Source organism: Stegodyphus dumicola, chromosome 12 (assembly GCF_044657685.1).
Source record: "Stegodyphus dumicola isolate Sdum_Otavi_A_Nest chromosome 12, ASM4465768v1".
NCBI lineage: Eukaryota > Metazoa > Arthropoda > Arachnida > Araneae > Eresidae > Stegodyphus > Stegodyphus dumicola.
Window position 1 is genome coordinate 83,905,370 of NC_140779.1, and position 20,501 is coordinate 83,925,870.

Genomic DNA, 20,501 nt, shown 5'->3' on the forward strand with positions numbered 1-20,501 from the left:
TGCAATGCCGAGTATGTGCAATTCTCGAATATTTTTTTTAAGTCAAGATAGATTGATGTGTACATGGGCACCGAGTCTGTGCAATTCTTTGCCTTTTTATTTTGGTTTTGTGTAGTGGCAATCTTGAAATTGTGCCTTGCTTGGCAATCTTGCCAATTTTCCCCAAGGGGACACCCTTAAATCTATTTTTACCAAATTTTTAATCAACTGCCATCTACTAAAGTGATTTATCAGAACTTCAAGGTAGTCAGGATCGGGTAAAGCAATCAAAGAACGAACTAACTAAGAAATGTGCAGGTGTGATTACTAACATTTTATTAGGATCACTAGGTAGAAGATAACGAGGCCTTGATTTAAGAACTGCCTAAATTTAGGTGACTCGTGTCAAAACTCCTCATGACTCAAAATAGTATTTCCTATAATTTATTTTAAATTTCTATAATTTCAATGATTTTATTCATTTTATGATTCATTTTCAACGATTATTTCATCACAACTGAAATGAGAAGCAGAAAGTTGATTAAATTCCCCTTTATTCTATCTCTAGTTATATGATCTTTAATTTTTTTCTTTGTCATCCATAAACCAATTCCCAATCATTTTATATGATTCATGATGTTGACTCCAGCAAAATTTGTGCCATTGCTTTTAAAAATTTCAGAAGGCTTACCTCTATGTGCTATAAATCTTTTTAATGCACCAAGAAAAGCCTCGCTGATTTCTCCATGAGCAGTTTTGAAATGAACAGCCTTAACAGCAAAACATATAAAAATACTAACAAAACATCTATTAAAATTATTTCTTTTCCCGAAAAAGTTTTTATAGTTATAGCCTCTGCAACATCTACCCCTATTTCTTTTAAATACACTCGAAGGAGTAATTCAAGCTGATGGCAAATCTGCATCAGAATCCACAAGCATTCTTAGTTTTTCAACTCAAATGTGATATTATCCAAACACAGTATAGAATTTTTATGACTATTTACATTTAAACTTTTGGTTAATCTTCAGATTATGGTAACTTGGCGATGTTTTGGCAAAAATTTGGCAACCAACCCTGCTACAGCAACCTGTTTTTTTTGGACGCCATTTTGTTTTCACAAAGTAAAGAAATTTTTTTTTTTTACTCAACATTTTTTTCCAACAATCTGCTAGCCGAATTACGCTTATGCTAGAACTTTCATGGAACAAAAGTGCTTAATCATGACAAAGATTAGGTGCGAAATTGGGAGAAAGTGCAGAATCGCCCACTGCTTGCCACGTTTCTAAGAATTGCACATACACGGTATCCATGTACACGTCGACCTATTTTCACTTAAAAAACATCCCAGAATTGCACAAAAATGGCATTGCGCACACTCTTGACTTTATCCATGTACACTGCTAAAGTCCTAGCTAGTAACCTTTATCGCCTTACCAAAATGTTGCCAAACTACCTGTTACCATATTCCAAAGATTAGCCAAACTTTGTTTTTCTTATGTATTTTTAAGGCAGTAAATAAAGACTCGAGCATATCATCTATATTTTCCATTTGTATAGCATTTCCAACCAATGCTGACTGTAAATGAAACTGTTTCTGATTATCAATTAAACATTCATTAGAAGTAATTATACTATTGAATTAAATTTTGGAATTACTCCAATTATCATATTTACCATCAAATTTAGATAAAGTTATTTCTGGAAGCTTAAGATTTAACTTTAAAATACACATACTCAACTTGGAATATTCTGTTTATTTTTTTTTTACATTATAAAAATATCTTTTAATCTTACCTCTTGCTTTTACAGCTCTAGACACGCTATTACACTCTTCGATATCTTCATCTTTTAATATCCTGTAATACTGGTTTCTTAACTCATCCAGTTTATTTTCCATATTTTAGATTTTCCCTTTTATTATCAGCATCAAATTTATCCATTTTTTGAACATCTTCTGAACTTAATTTTGAAACCTTGGTTAATTGGGTCTTTATATTGCCGGGATTTCCATGGACAACTAGGAATTCTTCTACGAGACTTGACCACATTATATTTCTTGATAAATGAAACGAAGACAAATTAAAGCTTTGAGTTCTTTATTATTGAATGGACTGTAAATTTCACAAGATATTGACAAGGTTTAATTATTGAATTCTACTATCAAATTATAATCTAACTTAACAAGCATTTCTTAAATCTAATATCCCATTTGAGATCATATAGAATATCATATAGAAGATATAATAGATCATATAGAATTTCCGTGCAGACTAGAAGAAGCTGAGAAAAAGTTGAAAACCTTGAATAGAACTGAATCACAACAAGAAAAGTACCAACATGAATGCGTGTTTTAATACTGGCTTGTTACTTTCCATAATATTTTCAATTTTCCTCAGTACTGCAAAATACTTATGTTCTATTTTTTTGCAAGAAAATAAAAAATCTTTTAGCAGTGTGTATTGAAATTATAGCATTTTGTGTATTGGTTCTTGATCTGTTTCTTGATCTAGTTCGTGATGACTTTCACCAGTAACCTCAAGAAAGTTAAAATTTTTTGTTTCAGAAGCAATACTCAGCACTGAAATTTCTCCAGAGTTAATGATTACTTCAAAGTCCACAGCTAAATCTAAATCATCTAAATCAAATTCAACATCACATTTTTTTAGTTCATAGCCGAAGTCCAGTAAAGGGACATCATATTCATTCTCTTTTCGGGATTGGCTTTTGAAGAACTGGTAATAATGTTGGTTGATCCAACTTTTTGCTGTGTATAAAATTGCATGGCTTGTAATATACTAGTCACATATGCTGGTAGGTAGATCATTTTTATGGCTTCTAAATTGCTTAATTGTATGTAGTCAATAACTAAAGCTATTTTTCTACCTTTTGCAAAAAATTTGCATCTAAATTCTTGATTGTCTTTTTACATAGCTCTGAAGTAATCCAAACTTTGGAGTTGGCATCATAGCTTACTGGCAAAGCATATCCTTAATATACTGGGTTTTTCGGCTTTTCCTACGACAATGGATTTCAACTTCTCACTGCCATCCATGTTGGATCATAGCAAAGCAATCAGTCTGTTCGGTGTCTGAAAGAGTATTGCTTGGCAGCATTGTTTTACGCCAAGCAGAGTTTGGCTTTAGTGTAACCCTAAAGTTATTTTGTTTTTGCTGTATTAGTATGAATGATTTCTGACTTGATGTAAGAGCATATGGTTGCTCGCTCTTTAGCTAAGTTACATAGGTAACTATAAGCACATGCGTGTGCTAGTATTCAATAATGTTGTTTTTGTTAAATTAAAATTGTTATTGTTAATATTACAGTCCACTTACTGAAGTTAAGTATCATTAAATAAGTTCGAGCTATCTTCGGCAAGAACAGTTTGGTCTCACGTTAGCCGGAGAAGAAAATGGCTACTAATATTGTTTCATTGAATCGCCAACGCGGCGTAGTGAAAACGAAACTCGGAGCTTTGATAAAATTCCTTGATGAGTATAAAATGGAGGAGAATAAACTCAACCATGATGTTATTATGAAGACTAAATTGGATTCTTTGTTGGAATTAAAATCTCGGGTTAAACAACTCATAGTGGAATATACCAATTTGCCAGAGGAAATTGACTTGAAGGATAATCTAAGCATTACACAAGAATTGGAAGAAAGCATCGAAGAGTTCGAAGTAAGATTTAGAATTTTTCTTTCTAATTGTGAAACAAATAATAAAGATAAATTTGAAACCAAAACTGTTTCTAAATCAAATTTTAAACTGCCTGATTTACCTCTTCCTCAATTTTATGGTAAATATGAAGATTTTAAAAATTTTAAAGTGCAATTTATGTCTATGATTGGTAATAATAATAATTTAAATGATACTGAGAAACTGTTTTATTTGAAAGCATCACTTAAAGGTGAAGCAAATGGATTAGAACTATCAGCATGTCTACTCCTGTCCAAACTTATGCAAAAGGTTTTAGAAGCTTTGAAACTCAAAATTGATGACGTTAAGCTCTGGTCAGATTCAAGCATTGCTTTAGCCTGGATCAATACATCACCGCATCTTTTGAAAACCTTTGTGAGTAATAGAGTCTCACAAATTCAACAACTTACTTCTAACTATCAGTGGGGACATGTGTCTTCAGAAATGAACCCAGCCGACATCATTTCCAGAGGATCAGATGCTACAACTCTTGGATCTAACAAGCTGTGGTGGAAAGGTCCTGATTTTTTAAACAAGGACAATTTTCAAGATAAAAATGGACTTAGTGATGAGCTTTATTCTTCAGAACTGAAACCAGTTACGACTTCCTTGTTGACTTTAAAAACTGATTCATTCTTTGATGACTTCCTAAAAATAACTAATGATTTCTTGAAACTAATACGAATTCTTAGTTTACTTTTCAGATTTATCTACAACTGTAGGAACACTTTGTATTTTTGTTTGTATGGTGACAAAAGCAATTCATCTAGAGATTGTCAATGACTTAACCACAGAGGCATTCATTGCTTGTCTGAAGAGGTTCTTTGCCCGACGAGGTAAACCAAAAAAAAAATATTTAGTGACAATGCAAAAAGCTTTGTTAGTGCAAATACAGAAATAAAAAAATTAATGAGTATTTTTTCTAAAGCAGAATGGAACTTTAGCTAATTTTCTAGCTGAGGAAGGTATACAATGGAAGTTTATACCCCCAAGAGCACCAAATTTTAATGGTCTATCTGAAGCAGGAGTAAAATCCTTTAAATTTCATTTTAAACGAACAGTAGGAAATTCAGTATTAACCTACGAAGAATTTTTGACAGTAACAGTTCAAGTAGAGGGAATCTTAAATTCTCGCCCTCTTACACCGTTAACTTCTAATATTGATGATTTAAATGTTTTGACCCCTGGTCATTTCCTTATAGGTCGACCGATCAATTCAATAATTGAACCCAATTTAACAGAAGTAGATAATAACAGACTTAGTTTATGGCAAAAAACTACAAAAATGGTACAAAATATATGGAAGAACTGGACTAATAATTACTTGAGCACTTTGATTCAAAGAAATAAATGGATGATTGCTAAACAAAATATTAAAATAGGGGATATGGTAGTGATTAAGGAAGAAAATCTTCCTACCTGTAAATGGTTGTTTGGGAGAATTGTAGATGTGTTTTATGGGAAGGACAACCTTGTGCGAGTTGTCTCTTGTCAAAACCAAAAATGGTATTTATAAACGAGCAGTTACTAAAATTTCTGTACTGCCAATTGAGAAATAATGTACGAATTTTTATGTTTATTTGAAGGTTTGAATTGTAATCCATCATATTTGTTCTTTTCACATTGTAATTACTTGTATTATAATTTGTGCATTAATTTACATTGTATCATTTTGTATTGTATGAACATTTATTACTTTTTTGAATTTTACTTATTGTATTGAAATTAATATTTCAACGCCGGGCGGGATGTTCGGTGTCTGAAAGAGTATTGCTTGGCAGCATTGTTTTACGCCAAGCAGAGTTTGGCTTTAGTGTAACCCTAAAGTTATTTCGTTTTTGCTGTATTAGTATGAATGATTTCTGACTTGATGTAAGAGCATATGGTTGCTCGCTCTTTAGCTAAGTTACATAGGTAACTATAAGCACATGCGTGTGCTAGTATTCAATAATGTTGTTTTTGTTAAATTAAAATTGTTATTGTTAATATTACAGTCCACTTACTGAAGTTAAGTATCATTAAATAAGTTCGAGCTATCTTCGGCAAGAACACAGTCTTTCGTCATTCTTTTTTCCTTCAATGAGTTTTTCCTTTTTGAAAGAAAGAGTTTTATTCGCCAAGATTATAAAAAACAATTAACATTCATTCACATTAAAAATGTTACTTTGACATATTGTTTGCATACTTCTGTCATTATGTTTCTCCAGATCAGAATAACCTCTCAATCAGTATCCAGTTGCTTCTCCCGTGACATTTTTTACATTATGTTGTGCCTCATCTTTACCCTTTCCAGCCATCCATTATCAGCTGCAAAGTTTTCTTCTCTGAGTTTGACAGCAATCTGATGAGCTCTTTCATTCAAAATTGAAGTAGTAGTTGACAAATTTTGTATCCTGGCATATTTTATCTAGATAATTAGAGCTTTCATCTTTTCTTTTTTTGCTATCATAATCTACAGTATCTTTTGAAGATAAAATGTCATTTAATGATGTTTGGGAAATTCTACGAATATTTGCTATGGCAGCTTTAGACTGATTTGATTTTTCAAACTCTTTGATAATTTTTCCCCCACAAAATGTTAAAATTTTACATTTTTCTGATATTCTGCTCAAAGGCATGTGTTCAAGTATCCACTTTCAAACTAAGCAAAACTGGCAAAAACTCAGGAAAACTTCCAGTTGAACACATGTGCCAAGAACTGCACATCTGTTTATTTTCCCCCAAATGCTAAAAGCACATATAAATGTCAAGTTATTGTGTGAATGAGTGGAAGAAGGGTGGAGTATTGGTATTGCATTTAAAGCTGTCTTTTCCTTTAGCCGTAATGACATTGACCTCTAAACTGGAAGAAATTTAACCGGGTATAACCCTTTTAAGATGATGGTTTATAACATATTTTTTAATCATTATTTTCCTATTTAGTTGCTTGGGATTTTATAGAGTTATCAGTTTGAGTGGGTTGACAGTGTAATAAAGGTTGACTGTAATTAAAAAATTGTAAAAGTTAAAAAGCACATGATAAACTGGGTATATTAAAAGACACAAATCTTCTAAACATGATGTTTTATTGTTATGCAGCATTATAAAAGCATAATATGCATGCATTAATATGTACAGTCAAAAGTCTTTAATCCGGATTCTTCGGGATTTCAGCGATTCCGGATTATCGGTTTTTCCGGATAATAGATCATCAGTTTAAATCTGGTAAGATGGCATGCAAAAATTATAAAATTAAAAATATGAAACTAATTTATGAAATAAAGAGCAATTATGATCAAAAGGGCATCAAAATTTACAAAAAAAAAAAGCTTAATATTTATTTGTTTACTTTATTAAACATTTCTTTCAATGCGCGCATGCGTAAAGCATACATTATGCATAGTCGAAATTAGAAAATTGCAACCAGAAAACTATTTGATGTGTATTTGTGATATTTATAATGGCGATGAATTTGATTTAAATCATATCAAAGACGGAGTACATCGAGATGAAATACTACATTTAGTAAGGAATTATAAGCCGAATAAAATGAAAACATCTGCCCTGAAGATAAGGATAGTGCTGACAGATCAACTTCCAGTTCATTGCGCGCCGCTACATTGTCCCCCCCCCCCCCCCGCAGGGCAGCCTGAAATTGATAAACAGATTTCTGAATGGTTAAAGAAAAAAGTACTATATGCCTTTATCCAATTTTTGCAGCAATTCCACGTTTTGTTTGATAGGCATCGAACATGCTTTCACTTTGTAGATCCTTTGGCAGTTCCAGAATCGGAAATTCTTTTTGACATAATCGAAAGTTCAAGCTTACTTTTGTGAAATTGCTCTGACAGTCTGCAAAAAATAATAAGCCGGATCCAATTAGAAGATTAAGGAACAACACAATCTGCAACATTAACTGAAATAAATAATTAGATAATTTTAGCTTAGCTTATACCATCCATTATATATTAAACACGCATGCGTAAACGTATTATGAGCATGCGTAAAGGTAATATGCGCATGCTTTGACGCATGTGCAGAAAGTTTATAGCTTTGAGGTCTGGATTATGGACGTCTGTATTAAAGACTTTTGACTGTATTACTTTAAGTTTCTGTTTCAATAAATATAATAATCTTATATTGACTTTTTTGTTACATTACTGCTTTTATTTCATATATCGTGATATCTAAAAGACTCAATGTTTTTGATCATTTCATTAAAATTTTCCATTTACAGGGAATGTATCAAAGAATTTTCCATAACAGTTTGGAATCTTACGGATTACATTTTATCTGTGCATTTAGTTTTGCACTGCTAGTTATCTTTGCGTCCGAGCAGGGGGAAGACGTACTATATAATCTTCTAGTTATGGACAAATGTTTAACACTGCTTCAGATGTTAAGAAATAATTTTGAATTGGATTGGATTGGATCATTGGATTAAAACAAAATATACTGGGGAGGGAAAGAATGTCTTTGGAGAGGCTGTTTTAATAGAAACTGGATTGTATTCATGTATGTTACCATGAGAATAATCATGCCATCATCCTATTAGCCAGCTGGCTTCATGTTGCATAGCAGGTTGAACTATCAGTATTCAGCAATCCTATCGTTTTGAATCTTAAGTGGTTTAATGTAGCTGCCAACTCTCTTCCAATTTTTTTTTATTTTTAGCCTCTACCAAGGGAGAAATTTCTAGCAATAGATAAAACTTATTGAAATAATAAAACGTAAATTGTGTAAATTTCCACCTCCAACACTAGTGATTTTTAGCGTAATTTTTTCCATTAAATTTTGTTTGATCTAAATTATCTTAGTCAATTGCAAGGATTTATAAAACTGTTTATGAAGATTTGATATTTAATCAGTAAATATTTGCATTTGATTTTATTTTACATTAATATATAAGGTTCCTTTATATTAATTAAACAGTTATTTTATGTTTTAGATCTTTATTGTAACATCTGCCTTTCATTTTCCCTCTAGAATGCAAATTTAGTTAGCGCATATTTAAGATGAGGTTTTTAGATTGTAAGACAGACCATGTTCTGCTTCTTGAGGCTACATTACTGGGATTGCTAGATAAGATAATATTTGCAGTCTTCGGCCTTGCATTATTGCATTAAACTGATTTATGTAGGCCTTGGCTACTCGCTTATTTGAAATTAAATTTTGCAATTGACTTTCTGTTATTTTAAGATATTTTCTCACAAGTGGTTGTCTGTGTTGTAAACACCAAGTAGACCTTCTATTCTAACTTCTAACTTAGTTTTAAATAAAGGCTCTTTTACACCCTTCTTAACTGTCAGTCATTACTTTAGACTAAGCCAAAGATGGGCAAACTTGGCCCACGGATAGAATTTTGGTTTGCTGGTCCGAGACAAATTAAAAGAAATATATATTTATGTATTATATATCCATCTCCTTTTCTACTTTATTTAAATATTATTTGTTTCTTCCTTTTTTTCAAAGGACTGATATTCTTTTTACTTTCTCTGTTTTTGTTCTACAAAATATAAATTGACGTAAATAGCAGGTACAGACAGCTTTCAGATGGTAAAGTGTTAAAAGCAGAAGTTCTTTGTTAGTTATATCTGTAGATTGGTGCCAACAAGCACTATCTCTTTCTCAGGGAGCTGTCATATTGGAATCCAATATAGGTGAATTAGACCTCACTTGTGGCAGGTGCACATTTTAAGCTCCAGCCAGCAACTTTTTCTTTTGCCACGAGTTCTAATATTATTGATTGCGTATGGAACATATAGCATTATTGTGAGTAGTGGTGAGCTTAGCTAGAGCTAGTTTGCATTATTCGTAAAATATTTCAGCCCCAAAATGGCTACTAAAAACGTCAAGTTGATTCAGAGTGCCATGCTTTTAATAATGAATGGACCTGAAATTATTTTTTTACAGTTGTAAAAGCTGTCTGTACCTGCTAAACCAGTGTGTCTCATCTGCAATGAAGCTGTAGCAGTCTTCAAAGAATATAACATTTCCCGTCATTTCACATCTAAGCATAAGAATTCCAATTACAAAGCAATGTTCAAATAGGAAAGAAAACAAAATGTGGAAAACTTTTGGAAAAATTATCAGGCCAACAAAATTTTTTCGAGAAGGTAAAGTTTCCAAGATGCAGCTACACATGTAAGTTACATTGTAGCATACAATATTGCTAGAAATAATAAAGCTCTCATTGCTGGGGAGTTTGTTAAACAATGCATGCTCTACGTCTGTGATGTTTTATGTCCAGACAAGAAAAATAATTTTGAGACTGTAAGCTTATCTCGAAAAACAGCAACTTCTAGAATCGAAGACATCGATAAAAATTTGACATCACAATTAGAGTCAAAGATTGGCCAGTTTAAATTTTGCTCCATAGCTATGGATGAAAGCACTGATATAAATGATACTGCTCAATTAGTATTATTTATAAGAGGTGTTGGTGAGAACTTTGAAATTACCAAGGAACTGGCGTACATGCGTTCTTTAAAGGGAACTACAATAGGATGTGATATTTATTGTGAATTTCAGGAAGGGCTTTTAACTTTGAAAGTGCCTATAACAAATACAGTCAAAAGTCGTTAATTCGGACACCCATAATCTGGACCTCAAAGCTAAAAACTTTCTGCGCCTGCACCGCATTGACACATGCATATAGGTGTTTACGCGTGCGCTTTACAACTGCGCATATGCGTGCGCGCAAGCACAGAATACGTTTTCGTGTGCGCGTTTAATGTATAACGGACGGTATAAGCTAAAATTATCTATTTCAGTTATGTTGATGATTGCATTGTTCCTTAATCTTCGAATTGGATGCGCCTTATTATTGTTTGCAGACTGTAAGAGCAATGTTATAAAAGTAAACTTGATCTTTCGATTATGTCAAATAGAATTTCTGATGCTGGAGCTCCCAAAGGATCTACAAAATGAAAGTATGTTTCGATGTCCATCAAACAAAAAGTGGAATTGCTGCAAAAAATGGATAAAGACATGAAGAAGGTGACAGAGAGATTAGTGAAAATGAAAAAATTTCGATTGACAAGTTAGTCCGTATTCTCGACACAGCAATTACGGGACTTGAACAGCGGAACTTTGTAACTGAGCAAGAAATTATGTCTGTTTATAGAATTAAAGGGAAAGTATTATCACATAAAATGAAGCAACTTAAACAACTTACATTGAAAGAAATGTTTAATAAAGTAAACAAATAAATATTAAGCTTTTTTTTTTAAAAAATTGTGATACCCTTTAGATCATAATTGTTCTTTATTTCATAAATTAAGGTTTCATATTTTTAATTTTAGAATTTCTACATGCCATCTTACGAGATTTAAACTGATGATCTATAATCCGGAATCGCTGAAGTCCCGACGAGTCCAGATTAATGACTTTTGACTGTATATGTAATATTACGACCGATGGAGCACCAAATATGACAGGGGAAAAAATCTGGATTTCCTGGAATCTTTAACCAAAACTATCCCGGGAACAATGTTGTTTTTCTACATTGTGTGTTATACATCAAGATGCTCTGTGTAAATCTGCATTGAATATGAAACCCGTGCTTGATGTATTCGTGAAGCGTGTAGCTACTATTCGATCTCGTGAGTTTACTTACAGGCAATTTCGAGATTTTCTTCAATCCGTGAAATCTGAATACTCTGATTTACTGTATTACATGAAAGGAAGGAAGCTTAGTGCAGGATGTGTTTTTGAGCAAGTTTGGCGGGTGAAAGACAACATCATGTCGTTCTTCCATGAGAAACAGTGTTCTGCAGACTGCAAAATGTTAAAAGATGCAGAATGGGTTTTGGACTTTGCATTTTTCACAGATCTTCTTTGTCATATTAGCAACTTGAATGCCGAGATGCAAGGGAAAAATTTATTTATTGACAATATCTGGGCCCATCGCAAAGCTTTTAAACTAAAACTTAATCTAGACACAGGAGAAAAACGCCGATGTGGAAAATATAACAGGGAAATCGTCAACCTTGTAATCAGCGTAGATTTTTGTAAAATCCCGAATTTTTTACTATTGGATTTTGCAGAAATCTATGCCGATTACAAGGTTGTTGATTTACCTGTAATATTTAAAACTTAATCTGTTTATTGGGCAGCTAGCTAAGAACAACTTGTCTCATTTCCCGAGATTAAATTCAATACCCTCAGTAACTGAAGAGAAGCTTAAGAATTATGAAGATGGCTTAAAAGAAACTACATTTTGAGTTCAAATGCAGATTTCAAGATTTCAGTGCCATTCAAACAGAATAGGATATTTTTGTTAATTGTGAATATTTTTGTTAATCTTTCAATGTTAATTGTGAAGCAGTGAGGTCAGATTTGCAGATTAAATTAATTGAGTTGCAATCTAACCATGATCTCAAGCAGTTGTTTCTAACAGGGTTCGTAGCCGTCCTTACAAGTGCTTATAAGTCCTTATATTTGAAAATAAAATATAAAGGCCCTTATAGGTGCTTACTTTTTCTTTAAAGCCCTTATTTTTTTGTTCTTAGTGCTTATTTTTTGCTTTTAGTGCTTTTTTTAATGAATTCGCATTTTTCCTCCCGTACCAAAGCCGAAACTAAATAAACAACTTTTCTTCCTTATATGGAACGTCAGATGATGAATCATACTCCCGGAAATAGCTTTTCCCCCTTTTTCTGCATTAACGTAACCTATGGTGCGCGCGAGAGTATAGACAGTTGCACGTCGTTCCTTTGGTCAAAGAATTGCGAAAACCATAGAAAATTCCGGTACATTCGGTATTCTTTTCCGCCTACCCAAATACTACACACGTTTGAATTTCTATCAAGATTTTAATAATTTGCATTCTAGTTCCGCCTGGTCAGTTCATATTCGTGTTTATTATGATTGTTATGCTTATATTATGAGCATATGTATGAATATTTATAATAATATAGTTGCAGTAGCTGCTGAAGTGTAGATAAACTTCCAAAAATTGGTGTATTTTTACACAAATTAGCTTTCTAAGGAATAATATTCGGAATGGCTTAAATAAGGAAAGTAATCGAATAGTCAGAATAATTTTTTTCTCCCAATACATTATACTGTACGGAGGTTGGGAGGTTCTCCCCTTTCTCCGCAAAATCTCTAATATTGAAGCAGCGGACTTTTTTTTTTTTTTTTTTTTTTTGGTCACTGTCCAATCTGGATTGAATAGGACTAAAAGTTTTGCGGTCTACCCAACCCAAGCGAAGAATGATTCTATTCCGGAAATTTAACGCAGTCTGTTCAAAATTAGAATCAAAAACACCCCAGATTAGTAAGTCTCTTTCTTTTCCTTTATTTAGTTCTTTATTCTCCGAATACCGGCTGCTGTTGATTCCGACTGCGTAATATCACATATGGAAGAATTACGCCGCACGTATTGCGCAATAATGTATGCGATATTTTGCAGAGATAATTAATTTTGATGTTCAGTCTGAGATTTATTTATGAACACTTAAAAGAGTTTTACTGTGCTTTCTAAGCAGAATACTTCTCAGTTCCGTTGGTCTATATTTATATGATGCACATATCGAAATGTCAAAATCATTTATTTAGCCGAGAAATCTAAAGAACGGCTACAATCTCCCCCCTCTCCTCTTTTTCTAGTTACGTTCGACTATACGGAATATTCGGCAATTTCCGAGTATGCGGGTTAGTTAAGCTTTTACTGTTTAAGGATGACTGCATGAAGCAATTTCCCTTCTCCTGATTTCAAAAATGTTCCTCTTTTTTACTTAAATTACTTTGCTTGGAATATATGTTAAGGGAAAACTATTATGCAATGAAAATTTAGAAATTGTTCAGAATTTTGATTTAAATTATTTAAATATTAATATGAGTGGAAAAGTAAATTGTATTATTAGGTGCCAAGCGAATACAATTAATATGGCTTATTATTATTTATTTTCTATATTTTGAACTGAAATTTCATCATTAAATCTTGTAATATAGTTTAGTTCTGCATAGTTTTTTTTCTCTCTCACTTGTCAACTAATTCTGTAAATTGAACTGTCATTTAAAATTTAAAAAAAAAAGTTGTTTTCCATGGTTGAGGTAATGCTCATTCTCTTCATAAATATTGCATTGCTCATATTTTAAATTGCAAGTCTAATTTTTCTTTTAAGGTTATGCAGTTGTGTATAATGTAATTAGACAGGTGCTTACTTTTTTTTTCTTAAAATGTGCTTGAAAAGTGCTTATAGGTGCTTATTTTTTTTAACTAAAATGTGGCTATGAACCCTGTATGCCAAAGTTAGAGTTTTACAAATCATTATCGAAAGTAAGTTTCCCAAATTTAATATCTCATTCCCAGAAAATCAGTGCTATGTTTGCTACATCTTATATATGTGAACTAGTGTTTTCAACTAACATTGGAAAGAACATTGGAAAGAATTATTTCAGAAGTAGACTTGCAGATGAGCATTTAGCCTCGTTCCTTAGAATCAATACATCTCACTTCATACCTCAATATAAAGAACTTTTGTAAATTAAATCGCAGTTTGATTCATCTCATTAACATATTTAAATTGTAATACTTGTGTATTGTTCTTTAAAAATTTTGGAATAATTTATCTTGGCCAGCCAATTTTTTTTTTTTTTTTTTTTTTTTTTTTTTTTTTTTTTTGTTGGCCCGCAACCAAAAAAGTTTGCCCATCACTGGACTAAACAATAATTTACTTAACATCTACTAAGAATTTGGACACTTTAGATGATTGCAAAGCACACTAAACTCTGCAAACATATACTACATTCCTAAATTTGCCCATTGCATGTTTATTAATTGTGAGTTTACTTTTTGTCATATTTAAAAGTATTTTGCTAAATAAATTTTTTTCTTTAATATAAAAATGTAATAAATTCAGGAAGTGAAATTAACAAAACAACATAAAATTTGCATTAACTAATTAACTATTAATATATTTTGTACCAGAATCATTATAAATAGTTCAGTAACCTGAATAATGTACTATAAAGTACATTTTAGGCATTTTGGAGTTCTTTTGAAATGGCTTTGCTGTGCAGTGTGAAAATTATATGAAGCTCTCAGTTTTTCATATTTTGAGATCGGCAGCTATGGTTTAGTCTAATCTAAGGCATTCAGATAATTTTTATTGTAATTTTTGTTGATTAAGTTATGGAGAGAAAGATATGTATAGAGAGAAGAAAGAACGATTTTGTGACCATTTTAAATTTTGATTAGCACTAATAAACTCTTCTTACTAGAATCAAATTTTATTTTGTAAATAAATAAATATCATCTGAGTAATTGTAGTGTGAAATATATTGTTCAATCTTGCAAGTGTTCTACTTCTTGATTAGAAAATCCCTGCCTAAATATCAGAGTGTGCTACCAGGCTGTCTTTGCTTCAGTGACCATAAAATTTGCTTTTAGTAAATGGGCAATAAAAACAAGATAGATATAGCTTTTATTTATATCTACCGGTTCTATTACCAAGTTTAATTATTTCACATTTATGCAAATGATCGTTTTCCCACTGTTTAATTACAAACTTAAATTTTTCTATCATAATACTAACTTATAACTAATCCTGTGAAAAGAAATCCAAATAATCCTTACACTTTCTCCATCCATCCATCTCCATCTCCATACACTCCATCTTTTGTAGCATATGTATTAGAAACTTTTATTTATTCATGTAATTTTCCTCTCACAATAGAGATCAGTTTTTAGAATTATTGCCTTTATTCTAATACTTCTGCTTTAAGCATATATTTCAAGACCTTTCATTGAAACTTCATGTTTTACACAATGTAATTATCACCCTTTTCTCCAGCTAAAGAGATAGGACTTCAGGTGACAGCATATTATCCATTCTGTACTTGACAGTAAAGTAATATAGTGCATTGATTAGTAGAAATAGTAATCTTTACGGCAATGATGGGAAAAAAAACGGATACAAGAAATTTTTATATGGGAGGCACCTTTTCGAGAATCTGATCTCAGGGTTGCTGATAAAGGCAGAAATAGAAAGAAATCTTGTGCATCTTCCAAAACTGGTTGCAAGGGTTTAAATGTGGCCTTTCTCTCTTTTTTTCCTTTTTTACCTGGACTATATCTGCAGCCATTAATTACATTATGCTACTATGGGTGATGTCATACGAACAAATCCAAAGTATTCCGAATTAAGGCAGACTTGATTGACAAGTCAGTGTACAAGAAATGAATGTATCTTCCATGTATACTGTTGTGTTATGAATGGTTAGCATATCCATCTAAATATTGGAAGGTTCAGGCAGTTCAAGCCCACAGTCTGATCATCTACATAGTAGCAACCAAACTGAAATAGTGCGATAATTCATTAATACTTGAATTTAATCAACTGGACTTTGTGCCTCTAACCATTTCAGTAAGGAAGACTTTATGAAATTATTGCATTGCCTTATGTGTGATTTCTTGTCTTGAAAGGCAAGCATATCCACCTAAGTACTGGAAGCTCCATGTTTCAAATCTTGGAAAGGACCCTATTGATTTCTATGCGTTCTTGGTTGAGAACATCTAAATATCTTTACCAGGCAAGTTTTATTATAGTTGTTATTATTTTAATTATTTTTTTAACAATGGCATATGAATTTGAGACCATTAGGTGTGTTATTTCAAAGTAGTGACATGAAAAATATAAAATGTTTTTGCCAGTATTCAGACTTCTTAATTTATCAGTAGAACATACTTTACAATTACACCACAAAAGCACGTAGTAAGAAAGGAAAAAAAAAAAAAATACTTTGCAAGTTATACTGTGAAACTTAAATTATAATCTTATTATATGCAGAATAAACTAGTTTCAAACATAGTGAAAAAATAGTTACATTTTTGAATAATTGATATGATTTTCTTTTTCAATTTACAGAGCAAACCTATTCAACTGAGCTAATGGCAAGACTGAATTCTGCAAATATGAAAGAAAAGTACCTGAATTTTATATTAAATAGACATATCAAGAAAGCGAGTTTTTTCACGTCCTCAGATGTTATTTTACACAAAGTTCTTGAGACTGCTGGGGTATAATAACTTGTTTACTTATGTCATTGTTACTGTTATATCAAAATGAAATTTGTAGCAATGAAATGTGCTTGTGTTATTACTTTTACTTGTTTTTATAGCTATTTCTAAAAAATATATTAAAAAGGGATTAACACTAGATAGCATAAATGAAACAAATTTGACACCCAGCAACACATTTTTACCATTCTGTTCAAGATTTTTTTTCATGGATGTTGACACATTTTTTTATCTCAGTGGGATTTTCCTTTATTATTTAAAACTCTTCCTGAATATGATTTAAAGTGCATTTGTGGTATTAATTATCCCATTTCATTACATTACATTTAGGATTGTTCTCATGTTGAATAGTAAAGACTGACTTATTTTTCAAAAATTTCAAGAAACAGCCATATTTTGTTACTTAAAGTATGAAGTTTAAGATGTGATTGCATAAAATGATGGAAGTTTATCATGACTGTTAATGAGATTTATAAAATAAATTATATGTTTTACTGAGCATTCAGTTAAAATTGAATTACTTTGCAAGCATTTAGTAAAAGGAAATTTCCTTATTATTTTTATTATTTGTGTTTAAAGTATGTTGTTTCCTTTTTGTTCAGTTGAAATATCAGTATGTTTTAGTTTAGGTTTTCTTACTTATATATTATGCTTTTATAGTAAGTTTATGTGTACAATATTTATATTTAGTTTGCATTTACATTTTCCACTGTTCCTTTACATTTGTAGAACGGCTAAGTTGTATTGATGCAGGAACATGAAAAAACTCTGGACCTCCCAAATACACATCGAGCAAGCTTCCAGTTACACCATAAAGGCAAGCAGAAAGAAGGGAGAAAATACATTATATACTCCCCGTTTTAAAGCAGGACTCAATTGCCAAGTCCTGGTGGTGACAAATCACCATCCACCACTTCTTAGAACAGATTCCACTTGTAGAGTCATTAGGTTATATTGATGCAGGAACATGAAAAATGTGCAATGCGTTTGCTGGGATTTGAACACCGCAAAGGCATACAGAAAGGAGGGAGAAATGACCTTACACATTCCTCTACATAATTGCTGCTTTCTGGATCTCATCACTTTTAGACTGATCTGAATCTTTTGTTGATTCAGCAACATCTTGATGTCCAATAATTTCCAGTGCTATAGTCTTTGTATTGGTCATAAAAATATACTCAGTTGCTGTCCTGATGCATATTATTCTAACTTTATTATTGTGGATTAGCATAAGCTCTATCACTTCAACAAGTATCCAGTCTAAATGTTTTTTTTATCACTTCTAATTAATACATGTCTTCGATTATTTTTTGTTGATTTTCATCATCAGCTGGTTTAAGTATTCCTTAGTTTGTACTTGAACCATTTATTGAGTTTTTATATCAAGTCTAGATCAAGTACTCCAATTTCTTCAACATCATTTAAGAACATATTAGAAGTCAAGGGAACTGGATTACTTGAATCTTTGGAAATGCAAGTTAGAGGTTGAGAGTTGATGGTTGCTTCATAGTCATAGAGAACTGTACGTAATTCTTTGAAATCCAGCAATACTTTCCCAAGAACGTTTTTTAGTTTGGTTAAGAACACCTATTATTCTCTCTCCCCATTCCTCCCCATCATGGTGCAGAAAGAATGAGCTTATAGCAAATCTTTGCAGTGCTGTAAACTTCAATTTCCTTCCAATTAATATTATCTAAAGCGCTAGCTGTGCTGTAAAGTTATGTGTTATCTAAAACACTACCTGTAATGAATCTTTAGAATCATTGAAGAAAGCAGTCAGTTGACAGAGAGACAATCAACTCAAGATATCCACTGGGTATACTCCACATGTAAATAGACATATCCATGTTTTTGTTTGTCATATCCATGTTGACATATCCATGTTTGACATATCCATGACATATCCATGTCTTTGTTTGACATATCCATGTTTTTGTTGTCGTCTTCACTTGGCCCTTGAGGTACAAAGGACCAGCAAAAATTGTACCTGTTGCTTTATAAATTTAGGCATTATGTACACTATCTTCGAGCAAGCGTCCATATTTTTTGCTTTGTATCATTTAAGAACAGTTCAGATGGTATAACATCTAAGATCCAAAAATGCTCTCTAAAAATTGTTCTTGTCATTTGAATACCAGCATGATGTATAAGTTTAAATGTGTATCAGAAATAAATCTGAAAACTACAGGGTGTTTTTGATTGGGCAAAACTGCTGGATGCTGAAAATCCTTTCTGTCTTCTTAATGAGAAATTTTCCTTCTTAATGATAAAACACCATCTTCATCAATATTGGGGTGTAAACTCGATAATGTAGAATCATCTAAATCAAAGAATATTTTACTTTAAATTAGTCACAATTACTTGTTTCTAGCTGTATATATTCCTTGCAAAACAAATCACCTGGTATAGACAATTTCTGTTTCTTTGTTACTGACAAAACTTGACCACTGTTCATCACGGCAGATCCAAGTAAGAACTGTGTCTGTTCAAAAGACAATTCTGTATCTTTGAATTCAAAAGCTTCCGTTGCTGATTTATGCAGTCTAGCTCCAACTGTAACTGGTAGCAGTTCTAATCTTGATATGGAATTCTCCATCATAGAATGGGCATTTAGAATTGTACTGATATTGCATGCTTTGGTTCATATCTTGTAAATATTGTAGCAGCATATACCAGTTGATTGGTGTCACAGAAAGTATGCAGACTCAATTTAACCTCATTGGGCTCCCACTAAATCATCTGGGTATCTCTAGTTTGGCTAACTATGGTAAGTCTTTCAACCACTTCGAAAATTCTTCCTTTACATCATTATCCGCTTCAGCATCCCATGCTTGCTTTGTTTTCCAGGTAAACTGTAATAGATGTTTAGGACATAATGTTATATGGCTCATAAACCTATAGGAGGAAACATTCAAACCAACATTATATATTTTTTTTGGGGGGGAAAGTTCTTTATTTTGTCCTTGCATATGGATATCACGCAAAAACATTGTTAAATTGCATTTATTTTCGTTGGAATATGATACCCGAAATTTTTCGAGATTACAGTACTTCCTTTTTACTTCATACAAGGAAGTAAAATTGGCTTATTGTTTTTCTCCCATTATCTATTGAACTTGTCTTAATAGAGCTATAATCTGTCAATTTTTGGTCATCCTTAAGAGAAATGTGAGAAGTTTTTTCTGATTTTCTAAGCCTATATAAGCAACCAGAGTGATTAAGATTACTAAATACTGGGAATTTGATGGCTGGCTACAGGGTTGGTTTTGAGTTTTTTTCACATTTGTTGTAAATATGAACAAATTTCCCACAGAGTGTCCTTCACAAAGACATCCTTCCTGTAGGCAGATAGTTGTTAAATAAACCAATATCATATGAAGAAGCAAGTCGAAAAATAAGAAACGTATCTTTTCACATTTTTTATTGAAACTTAACAACACGTGCACAACATTACAACGGCATCCATAGCTCGCACGCAGAGGAGAAAGAACTTGGTGTTGCCTATATGGTAAATATAAATGTACCAAACTAACACACCTCCTTACATTTATATTTATACTAATTACAAATAAACATAGATATAAGCAACATTTTCATCTTTACCATTTACAATTAAGCATAGATTTAAACAATAACATTCAACACTTAAATTATTTAAAAAAGGTTTCTTTCATTAACTTGTTAAAATCAAAGTTAAACATAATTTAGTTTACATAAGGACATTACCAAAATCTACTTCATTTCAAGCAAAAATATTTAAATAAACATCACTTAAATAAATAGTATACAGAATTTATTTCAATTTCAAACCTT

General features: G+C 32.0%; 1 protein-coding gene across 3 annotated transcripts in view; it reads left to right on the forward strand.

The window, feature by feature from the left end:
- Window positions 1-20,501, forward strand: part of LOC118202847 (uncharacterized) — an 82,779-nt gene that overhangs the window by 4,893 nt on the left and 57,385 nt on the right. For all 3 annotated transcript variants that reach the window (XM_085806663.1, XM_085806662.1, XM_085806664.1), the window contains one exon: window positions 16,537-16,688. In XM_085806663.1, coding sequence (XP_085662789.1) covers window positions 16,537-16,688 — 152 coding nt within the window. The remainder of the gene's footprint in view (window positions 1-16,536; window positions 16,689-20,501) is intronic.